General features: G+C 41.6%; 1 protein-coding gene across 1 annotated transcript; it reads left to right on the plus strand.

Annotated features, from left to right (window-relative positions):
- The first annotated feature begins 598 nt into the window (after positions 1–598).
- frmpd2 (FERM and PDZ domain containing 2) lies at positions 599–11,010 on the plus strand. The gene is made up of 26 exons (XM_025058107.1): positions 599–1,443; positions 1,533–1,696; positions 1,860–1,925; positions 2,015–2,194; positions 2,283–2,358; positions 3,068–3,246; positions 3,338–3,409; positions 3,604–3,778; positions 3,872–4,007; positions 4,100–4,238; positions 4,371–4,523; positions 4,671–4,856; positions 4,950–5,109; positions 5,202–5,412; positions 5,458–5,558; positions 5,941–6,021; positions 6,100–6,207; positions 6,420–6,536; positions 7,179–7,360; positions 7,846–7,944; positions 8,109–8,202; positions 9,080–9,165; positions 9,237–9,432; positions 10,192–10,406; positions 10,833–10,899; positions 10,973–11,010. The coding sequence occupies exons 1-26, from the start codon at positions 1,323–1,325 to the stop codon at positions 11,008–11,010; spliced, it is 3,402 nt and encodes a 1,133-aa protein (XP_024913875.1). The 5' UTR covers positions 599–1,322.
- Positions 11,011–12,094: the final 1,084 nt, after the last annotated feature.

Below are 12,094 nucleotides of genomic sequence, written 5' to 3' on the forward strand. Positions count from 1 at the left end.
TGTCTTTTCTACAGAGACAATTGATCTGTCATGTGTGACGATTACTGCCATGATGGACAGAAGACGGGTGATGTGGGAGGAATGGCAGCAGTGGGTGCATAGGATTAGCGTAGCAGATGTCTGAAAGGACCTAAGAAAAATCTCCACAGATACCGAATGAAATAAGGTAGGCCATAAATGTGTCAAAACCAGGGTCTTTACCAGGCCAAGAAATGTGGCCTCAGTTCTTACTCCATTGATTTATCAACTGCTTGCATTTGTTCTTTTTAAAAAATCTAATCTTTATTTGAGACGTGGTAATGACCCAGTTTTTCTTTGGAACCAGAAAGACAATGGTTAATTTTTACATTTTAGAAAATAATTGCAGAATGGATTTTACTCAACTATCTTTAATTCAAACCTCAAGAATTAAACACTTTCTGAATCTAAACTACACTGAATATCAAGTTAAAAGCAGTGACATTTGCTTTACTGGAAATAAATACTAATTACACTCATTACATTTGAGTAGTAAGTCATTGCAATATACTACAGTCATTGCAATATACTACAGCTTTGTTTTGTTTGTTTTGGTTTTTTTTTGGCATAATACCTTGCACAGATTATCGTACTGTAGCTAACCTTTAGACACATTACCAGAGGTTAAACAGCTCGAATTAAATCACAGTACACATAAACAGATTAAGAAATGTGTCTCATTTGGCCAGCTATCAACTTGCAGAGCTGCGTCTGGTTTGTTCTTGGATTTAATACTATTCATCAGTCTGAATCACTGCACAATAGGTGTTGGAACAACAGTTATAAATAAAGCAGCATTAGCACTGCGATAGTAAATGAAGAGCATGGAGCTAACCAGTTAATTCAGAGCCGTTTTGTAAGATCCAATCCAAAAATCGAAGTTCTGTTTCTGCATACTGTGCTGTAGTTCTTAAGTACTACTTGTTATTAACTCATTGTCATCCAAGACACAAGTGACAGTGGCTACAAGGTTCTTAGCTTAACTATAGCACGTTTACATCTCCTTGCTGTCATACATTAAACATTTTGGCAACATAAGGACAAATGATGTAACTGTGAAGACTAAATCCCGATTTGTGCAAGCTAATACATTACACTGTATATGTATCAAATGAAAGCCTTTAGCAGTTTAGGATTTGTTTCCAATTAGATCCACATCCACCTAATCCCTAAGCTTGTCTGTCTGACCCTCTGGCCTCTGACCTTTAAAGGTTTGCTGTATCACAGATAGATTCTAGCACAAGTCAGACCTCGTGTTTTTCTCACGGATATAATGTTCTTGTGTGCATGCCTACCCTGGCAGAATGGGTACATTCGTGACCCTGGCAGAGGTGATGGAGGCCCGGGGTTCACCACTAGATGAGGACGAAGTCTGGTGCCTTCTGTTCGCCACAACAGAGGCCCTTTTGGACATCTCCAGTAAACGTAATCAGAACTTCTTTCTCCTTTATCTTCCTGCCTGTTCACCTTGTTGCTGTGTTAGGGACAGTATTTCATTATATTTTTATTATCAGATTCAGGCAACATGTACCACGTGCTGAGTCCTGGTTCAGTGCTGCTGTCAGCCAATGGAAGTTTGGCCTTTAAGAGCTGTGCACAACATGAAGATGTGACTTCCTTCACAGCTCCTGAGGTGCAGCACGCTGCGGCATCCTCCACCAGGACTCAAGCTGAAAAGGTCTGGTTACTGTTGTGTTCTAATCACAACACGTCTAGAAGCCAACGTCAGTCTAGAAGTTTCCACTACTAGTAAAAACCTGAAGAAACTGTTGACAGCAATATTAGACTAAAACATTTGTTTTTTGACATAATCAGAATAAACCTGTTCTGCTCTCCTTCAGATGGTAGTGTATTCACTGGGGATGACTCTTTACTGGTGCATCGATTATCATCTGCCTCACAATCAGGTACTTTTCTTTCTCTTTCCTCTTCTTGCTCAGACTTGTATCTTGCAGTGCATCATCTCTCCTGATGTGTTCCACATGCTTTTTTGTAGCCGGTCCAGTTAAGTGCAGAGCTAGAGGGTCTGTTACTCAGTATGTGTGAGGACACGGTGATGAGAAGGACTGACCTACTGACGGTGCTGGGGACGTGTGAAGTTCACCAAAAAGCTGCTACACTGCCTCCTGCAGAACACCTCATCAAACGGCTAGTTGAAGACGTCTACAGAACCTCAGTTAGTTTACACTGCCATTCTGAGGGCTGGCTGCATTTTTTTTATTATTTTTGTTTTTCATTCAACTTGAACAATGCTATCTTTGCAGGACGATCAAGTTTCCTTGGCTGAAAATGGACCCAAACTAGCAGACCGCAGTCAAGTAATTAGGGATAGATTACATGGTAACTAGCCGTCTTTTGATAAAAAAAAAATGACGTGACCTTATTGTCAATCAGACTACACCAAACTGCTCTAAATCTTGCAACAGATGTCACGATATCAAAGTAATTTTCACATACAGTATATAGTAAATAGGTATTTATGAAAATGTTCATTTTTATATCTACATTTATCCTTGGATTTTTCCCCTGTCTACATTCACAAATTGCAATAGCACATGATTTAACTCAATAAGTTAAAAGGTAAATAATTCAAATTTGTGGCTATTCATTTGTCAGTACCCATAATGTTTGCATCTATCAGATACCGAATACCCATAATGTTTGCATCTATCAGATACCTAGCTACCCAGCTCAACAAGAGGCAAATTTATAGTTTCATGTCAGTATGTGAGCATAAGAATGAAAACCAATCTGTTTTCCAGGGGGATCGTTCAGTAACTCCACATGGGCTCTAAAGAAAAAGATTTCTTCATACACATCTGAGGCTGCAGGGTGAGTGCTCGCGTGCCAACCAAAGCCCTTCATTTTAACAAGTATAAGTAAAAAATATCAGTACTGTCTCCAATGACAAAACCAGTGTGGAATAAGAGTGTGTGCAGGGAAGACAAACACTACAAAGACTCCTGCATTAAACTTTAAGTATGTTACCTTTTGGTTGAAAGCTTTGGTTTCATGAGTGACAGATTTTGACTTTCATCTTGGACTGAAGAGGGAAAACTCATTTTTCCCAGGATTCCCTCTGGGGGACGAAACAGAGAGACTTACAGCAGCTGGCAGCAGCTGAACCGAAGTCCTTGCAGTCCGTACTTGGATGGTTATCGAAGTACCAACTTGAGATCCCTGGCACAGTTTAATTCCACAGCGAGTCTGAATGACAGGAAAGTAAAGGTGAGCCAAGTCTTTACAGTATGCATTGTCAGTTCAATATATATAGTAGTACGTTATATCACCCTGCCTTTGCTTTGCTCATATGTCGTAGGAATTGGGCCCTGAGTTTATAAGAATGTTAGATGAGCCACAGGTTGCCTTGGAGTTGCCTGGATCAATCGTGGTGAGTATAAAGCTTTTAAATATTTCCATAAATATTTGGAAATATTGTCTCCTATTTTTAACAGTCCATTTTAGTCTGTTGCCAACCGGACAGTTAAAGTCTGCTAATCAATAAGTTGACTTTTTGTCCTTTATTTCTACATAATCTCAACCTTGTCCAAACTTCCAAACGTCTCCAAATGTTTCTATTTGCAGTCAAAAAAGGGGAAATCTCCAACCACCCAGCGAGAGCTGAACGTGGTGATGCCAAACGGCCAGAGCATTCTGGTAAAGTGTGAGGTGAAATCCCGGGGAGGCGACGTCTTTGATATGATCGTGGCTCACTCCAACCTGATAGAACATTTCTACTTTGGCCTTGCTTACATTGATGGTAAAGATGAGGATTCAAGATGAGTCAGGATCAGTGTTGTTCCTGCTATATTTCTGCTATTTTAAAATGTATTTATTTTTTGCCTCTGGTCAGACAATGAGTTTTTCTTTGTGGACAACGACTCCAAGATTTCCAAAGTTGCACCAGAGAGCTGGAAGAAAGTGCCTTCAACTACCTTTGTTCTTTTCTTCAGAGTCAAATTCTTTGTCAGTGACATTTCTCTTATTTTGTAAGTGCATTCATTTCCCCAAAGCCAAACATTCCCCACAGTGATTATATGACTTTGTCTTTGGTCAAATCTTATGAAATATTTGTCACCAGGCACAGTCAAACCCGTCACCAGTACTACCTTCAGCTCAGGAGAGACCTCCTGGAGGGCAGGCTGTCCTGCCATGAAGAGACAGCTCTGTACCTGGGAGGTCTTGCCCTGCAGACAGAATATGGAGATTGCATGCCTGAGGTTAGTTGGTCAGTTAGGGAGGTGTAAATGGTCCGTACACCGACCATTTATTACCAATTAGGAAACCTAGATTTACAAAAATTGGAATCACCAAAACTTCACGATTGAAACATTTTGATTTCCTGTGTTTAGGTATATTCTAGAAACTACTACCGTCCTGACCAGTATGTCCCCAAGAGTGTGATGGAGAAACGTGCCTTGCCTTACATTCAGGAGGAGTTGCTCAGACTCCACTCCAACAACACACAGCTGGTCCCTGATGAATGTGAACTGGAGTTCCTCAAGGTAGAGCAATCGGAATCAAAGTTGAATTAAAAGTTAATTATTCATTTATTTGTATTATGCTTAAAACCAGAGCATCGCATGACGTAAAGTTGGCACTTTTTAAAAAATCTTTCAGGTGTGTCAACAGTTGCCTGAATACTCTATCAGGTGTGTCAACAGTTGCCTGAATACGGTGTCTTCTTCCATCGTGTGACACGTGAAAAAAAGTCAGCAGAAGGAGAGATAATCCTGGGAGTTTGTGCCAAAGGAGTCATGGTGTACGAGGTTAAAGGTGGCTGCAGGTCCACCAGTCAGAATTTTTACTGGCGTGAGACTGCGACTATCTCCTCAAATGTGAGTAAAGCTGTGACAATTATTCTTGTCATTTTAGGAGATTATGGAAACAAAATTCAAAACCTAAATTATTTTTTTTATTTGCTCTTCCAGAGGCGAAAGTTTGTAGTAGAGACCCGTGGCAGCAAGAAGAAGCACACTTTTGTCACAGAGAGTTCCAAGGTAGCCAAGTATTTGTGTGATCTTTGTTCAGCCCAACATAAATTCAACAATGAGATGAATTCTCGGCAGCTCAGCCACAGCCTTACCTCAGGTGACTCTTTCTTATTTACCCAGACATGAAAGTCAACCGATGCTAAGGTTCATCCAAGTAACTCCGTGATCGGTCTTTTGCTTTGACCCCAGATTCAAATATGGTGCAGTATGCAGCAGCATGTCGTGCTCAGCTCAAATCCTACTCATGTTCAGAGACACCACAGGATGAAAGCGGTCTGACCACGCCTCAGAACGAGCCTTTGACAAAGATGTGTAATGATCTGGTTGCCAGGATGGAGTCCCGTGTTAAACCACACAGCCTCAATGATCACAGGTTAATAGAGTCAAAAAGACCTGAAAGGTAAACAGAAATAGCATCAGTGGTAAAAGTGTGTTCTTCCGACAGTATCTTCTCTGGCAGTCGATGCGGCAGCACAGGAATGCGGTCTCCAGCTCTTTCTCAAAGGAGTGGATCTCAGGCGCCCTCTGGTTCTCCACCAGTAAGAGGTACAGCAGGACCATGACATCTTCTCTTACTGCTCTGAGGGATATGGAATGCTCAGAGAGCACTTACAGTAAAGCTCAGTCCCAACATTGGCAAACCATAAAGGAGAGCTGTCTGTTTAAGATTGCTGGATTAGAAGGCAACGGAGGAACACAAGAGCCAAAAGGGCGTGCAAGATGAAGTTCAAGTAAACATGTCCGGATCCAGAATTTGAAATCTTAGCAAACAAACAAATTTACAGAAAAGATCAGCAGCCATTTCTGAACATTTATCTCAAAGGCGGCGTCTTTGGTGGATGTTCCCTTCATACCCACACTGGATATTTCAACCTGTAAAGTGTATAAACGTTGATGTTTGCTAAAATATTTATGTTATGTTTCACAGAAATTCTGACTAAAGTGAGGCAGTCAACAGAAAGAGAAGTCATATGTTTGACTTTAAAGAAAGACCCAAAGCTTGGCCTCGGTAAGCTGGCCCTGATCACAGGCCATCGATTTGTCTCTGGGCTTGCCCTTTGTCCTCATTGTGGTTTGTGCCCATCAGGTATAGTGATAGTGGGAGAGGATGCTGTTGGGTGCTATGACCTGGGCATCTTCATTGCCTCCATTGTCCCAGGTGGACCAGCTGATAAAGATGGACGCATTCAGCCAGGTAGATAACAGCATCAGTGATTTTGCTTCAAACTGAAAACTTAAGCTTTGCCAAAATGGTGCACGACTTTGAATCATGGAAGTACAAATCCACGTGGGCTGTCTCACGGACAACTCTGGGGTCACACAAAGGCTGAGAAGTTCTGGTCTAAGGTCTTTTCTTTTCCTCTGTTACTGGACACCATCACATTTCACTGTGACCTTTGCACTCAGGTGGCCGACTGATCTCTCTGAACCATGTCAGCCTGGAGGGGGTCACCTATAGCGAGGCGGCAGAGGTCATGCAGAGCACCCCCGAGGAGGTGCAGCTCATTATCTCACAGTCAAAAGGTATGTGAGTGAGTGCATGCGTGTGGGGACACTCTGGCTGTGACCCTCGTCCTCTCTTTGTTGTCATGGACAATAAACTGGCGATTGAACCTAGTCCTCTGATGCACCTGCTCTGAATCAATGTTGTTTAAACATATTTGACCTGTGTGTATTATTCTTTGTCTCAATGTGAGCATTTTAGCATGTGCACGTCCTGAGTGTTTTTTTTATATTTATAATGGTAGCATTTTAGCATGTGCACGTCCTGTTATCAAGGGCTGAGTGTTTTTTTTATATTTATAATGGCATGTTATTATCTTTTTGTATTGCTATAACTCTCTCTCTCACTTCTTCTTCATGAATAAAATTCCATGAACGAAAAAGTGAGAAATAAAAATGTCTTGGCTACACAAATCTATACTATGGTAATGTTTACATCTGAACAGAACGTTTATTTAAACATTTCATTACTAAATATGCATCTGTCAGGGACTATGGTTTGCACCATTCATTTAGCTAATTAAATAATAAAAATAATCAAAGCTACTAGAAACACCAGTTTGATTTTTTTAAACTGATTAGTAGTCTAAAATTTGCACATGCTTCTCATATTTCAGCTTACTCTCTAAAGAAAATATCTTTTCCTACTTTTTTCGGCTGCAGTTCGATCCAGTCCAAACAGCGTGCCCTCACCTCTGCTGAGAAACTGTGAATCCCAGTCGGTGTTGATGGCAGATGGCCGGTCAGACAACAACAGCCTGGATGAGAGCGTGTCGCTCACCATGACACCGAAGACCACCAACAGACTGCATGTGCCATGTGATCTACGAGTCCTAGGACCACAGGTAAAATCAACAGTGATTAGAAACTGTTCATCCTAGCCTTATTTTATTTTCTCCAAACGAATGTTATCGTGGCGCTTTGGACCAGAGGCAACGTCTCTGTCATTGGTGTGGAATCCCTGAATCCCAGTTAGGGCGGTTGGTACCTTCCAGTGGACTCACCACCTGCAGGAAGGTTCGGGGGGGTTGGTACGGTGTAGTGTGATTTGGGTGGCGGTCATTCAGCTGCCCCTGCGACCTGGTAACGGATAAGAGGATGAAAATGAATGGATGGTAATGGAATGTTATTAGACATTTCCCCACCAGGACAACTCAAAAAGGAAGTGGATTTTGTTTTGCTATCCTAACCAAAGACAAACGTCTTCCCAGAAAGGGGGAGTACATACTTTCGAAAACAAGACAAATAGGAAACTATTTAAAATATGATCTTTACCTTTTTTCAAATATTAAAAAAGAAGGCTGACAGCGGCTGACCTCTGTTGTTTCAGGATGGCTGCTCCATGTCCTCCTCCTTAAACTGTGGCAGGTCAGAGGAGATCAGCGTGGAGCTCAGGAAGATCACAGGAAGTCTGGGCATCAGTATCTCTGTGAGTCTATGTTGAATCACAGAGATGTTGTGTTAGTTTGGTTTTAAAATGATTTGATGTCATTTGTTAAAAAACAAACAAACAAGTATTTCTGCTAATAGTCCCTTGAGTTAAACCAGAAATGGAAACATTTTTAGTAAAGTTCATCTTTGACTGATTCTCAGGGCGGTGTCGACACAAACCTTCTTAATGGAGCAATCTTCATCAAAAGACTTGTTCCAGGAGGAGCTGCTGAGAGAGATGGACGATTACACACAGGTATAACAGCTCAACGTCCAGATCAATACTGAAATACTGATGCTGATAACAGTGAATCACAGTCAATGTCCGTTCACTCCGGGAGAACAGCCACATGTGCCGTACACCTCTGATTTTCATTTACTCTATAATATGGGACCCTGTTCCCGTCTCCTAATTTGTGGTCAAAATGCACAACAGATTCATAAACACCATAAATGTGAAACTAACTAGCATGTTTTCTAGGTACGCTAACCACAAAAACAAAATCTGAGAACACCTTTTCACCTACTGAGAACACAGTGACATGTTCTGGAAGACTGTAGAAGTAGATTTCTCACACTACCAGGTGACCTCAGTATAAAAAGGTTAAAGAAAATTTGACTGAGCCAGTGGGCTGCAGTTTTCATTACTTAAAAAAACAAACAAACAGGAATTGAAATCAAAACCACCTGCACCAGATTCACCTTCACTACCTGCTTCCCTTTCTTAAGTCCTTCTCTTTTTCAAATACTTGAAGAAAATGCAGTGAACCACAACATTATTTTCAGCAACATAAAATAACTTTTAAAGAAAACTTCTGGGCCACAAACCTCAGGTGGGTCATGCAGCCACTAAAGGCTACGTCTCACTTCTTGGCCACTGGACATAGTAGGAGAGAGAGACGACCCCACCAGTGACAGCTTCAAGGGGCAGCCCCACAAACCTCATTTAAATGTATACTCTTATATATAGTCATGACTCGTTTTTAAATACCTGAAAAAAACCCCACCACTTGAGGGCACATTCTTTTCTTCCTGTTTAAACTTCCATCTTTAAATACCTGAAAGTCTTTGACAGTGTGTGGACATAGTAAAGGTATACACCTTGCACCTGAATGTTTACATTTGTGTTCCAGGTGACAGACTGTTGGAGGTGGACGGAGTTAACTTCCAGGGCTTCTCCTACCAACAGGCTGTGGATTGTTTGAGTAAAACTTCGGAGGTAAATCCTTCACAGACTCCTTCTCACACTGCATCACTGTCAGCGGCTGATGTCACATCCTCTTCTTCCAGGTGGTCACCATGGTCGTGGAGAGGGATCAAATGAACCTGCCCAGGGTTTCCCTGAGTGCAGACACCAACAGCAGCGTCTCCAATCAGAGCCTGAGTCCAGGGTCCAGTCGACCGAGACTCAAGAGCTGCTCCTCCACCAGCACTCCTCCGATCTCCAGCAGGGAGCTGCCCAGGGACTACAGCTTCGTCACGGATGGTAGGGAACCTCAGTTAGAGTCACCTCAGTGGAACCTGCATACAAACAATTAAACACTTAAAATTATTAAATTAAAAAACATTATTAGCCATACAAAATAATCATATCAACTCCTGACTGTTCCAAAAGTATTAATATTAAAAATATGCAGTGTTCAAAAATACAAATACTGGAATAATTATAATAAAGGGTCACTCAGACTCACAACAATCACCACAGAGGGATTTATTTAAAACACAGGATAAAAGGTAGTGTTTGTAATTGCATACGTCCCTGCGCCACTGTAATCCAGTGAAGGGTGCAGTTTCGTGAGAGTCAGATCTGTCACTCTAAGCCGCCTTGTGATCTCAGAGCAGCGGAGGTCATGCTAGCCTGACTGCTTCAAGGTGAACTTTTACACACTTCCTCCTCTTCATCCTGATCTTCTTGACTGACCCTAACCCACATCTTCTTATCCCTGTAGCCTGCCTGATCCTGCCAACCACCTCCTTTATCCAATGTACTACAACTCTCCTTCTTCACTGACAAACTCTAGGAGAACTCTGTTCAAAGTCTGCCAATCATTTAGCAATAATTTATGTTCATTTCACCTCTTATGATGTGTGCAGGAGATTAAGAAACAAATGTCTGACTTGTGATGATCAAAAATGCCTGATCAGAAAACTGTGATTGTATTTAAGTAATTCCATTTCATACTTTCTCTTTATTTCCCCGTTGTGCTTCTGTCTGGCATCAATCTTCCTACCACCAAATCTTTAGACAAGACCCAGGAGGTGATGCTGACCAAAAGCTCCAAAGGCCTGGGCTTCAGCTTCATTATGTGCGAGCTGGACCCCCCCACCAGGGAGTTTGGCAGCATGGTACGGATAAAGCAGCTTTTCCCAGGGCAGCCGGCTGAGCAGAGCGGCAGGATCCAGGAGGGAGACGTGCTGCTGGCCCTCAATGGCCAATCACTGAAGGAGCTGTCCTACTCAGTATGTGAGCTGTCACTACACACCGCTCTGACAGTTGTGGGTAGATGTGGATCCAATGTATATGGGTTAGAGGCCAAAAGACAGAACAGACACAAATGAGATATTTTATTCTTAAATCTACATCATTCCTCAGAGTCACGTGGTGGACTCAGTCACTGGGCAACATTTACAAGTCCATCACATCTCAGCTAATTTATCTTGCACCAACACATTTAATACACAGGCCTTAAAATAGCTGACCAAAAATGCTATCTGCTAGCTCCTGATTAGCCACTTGTGTCATTCAGGCTAAGCTAACTCATCTATACTCATATCTAGTATCTTGGCCCAGGAGTATTTTAGTGACCAGAGGATATATGAAATACATGTGTTAAATCTGCAGCGTCTTTTGGAAAGAGTCATTTCTTTCTCTTCTCTCTTTTGTAGAAGGTGCTAAAACTGTTCAAAACTTCACCACCTGAGGTTCGACTGACTCTTTTTAGGCCTCCACCTGGTAATAAACAAACACTCAGACACACACCTGCCCACGCCTACAGTTCTCACCTCATTGGGTTGTTTCTGTTCAGGACTTCTTCCGTCCATGGATCAGTTTCCAGGCACCTGAGTGATGTCACAGTGATGAACTGAAGGAAACCTGGCTGCTCAGGCTCATCTGACCAGGAAACAGCAGCTGATCAAGTCACTCAACACCAAGACTACCAAACAGTCAGTCTGTGTCTGATAATCCTGCACAGAGTAACGTGGGTGAGAAAATGATGCACACGTGTACACATGTATGCACACAACAAACATATTTATACATAAAAAGTAGCAAAGCCTAGAAAATAGTATTTTTACAGGCTTACATTTAGAGTAGGTACCAACAATTATTATAAAAGTGAGCTAAACAAATAGTTTGCCTCATTTTTCAGGCGCAGTGAAGAATCTGACAGGAAAGGGAACCAGGTTGGACTCACTTTGTTCTGCAGCATATGCAACCTGTGGATCATTGACAGATAGAAATGTGAGTAGTTACAAAAACAAAACACATTAACAAATGTGTAAACCATCACTTCTCACTTCCATAAACCTCTGCAAACTTACACAGACTCTAAAAGAGAAAAAATAAATCTCAAGGTTTTTACAGAGTTCCACAGCCAACTGTGACAAGTTGAACTTTAAACGGTCATTTTACATTTTCCAACACTTTTATTTATTTTTTTATTCTTAAAATAAAATGCCGTAAGGGTCTGATGTAATGTTATGGTTCAGCGTCTTAATATTTGCAGGAAGTTAGGAGGCGAAACCTGAAACCAAATCTTTGTAGGTTTTAATAGACAGAACTGCTCTGTTCCACATTCACTCAGGAGTTCTGACCTTTTTCTGTCCATGGAAAACATAAAAAGTTATGTGAAGCTGGCTCAGCTCTGCCGTTATTACAGATTACGGCTGCAATTTCAAAAATCACCGCTGTCCCCTGGTTCATTACGGTGAATTACATGAACTTTCCACATTTATGAGTTGAGACAGAAATAAAGTTCACAGATTTCACCTCAGGTTCACCTCGACTTACCTGACTGCCAACTTATTTCTGCTTACTGTAAACCTGACCATTTAAATCACCACTCAGAATCCCCATTATGTTCCTCGGGGCTTCCAGCAAACTTAAATTGTATTTGTTAAATAAGTAGGCCACAAGAGGGCACCAA

Source organism: Cynoglossus semilaevis, chromosome 8 (genome assembly GCF_000523025.1).
Source record: "Cynoglossus semilaevis isolate Cse_v1.0 chromosome 8, Cse_v1.0, whole genome shotgun sequence".
Taxonomy (NCBI): Eukaryota; Metazoa; Chordata; class Actinopteri; order Pleuronectiformes; family Cynoglossidae; genus Cynoglossus; species Cynoglossus semilaevis.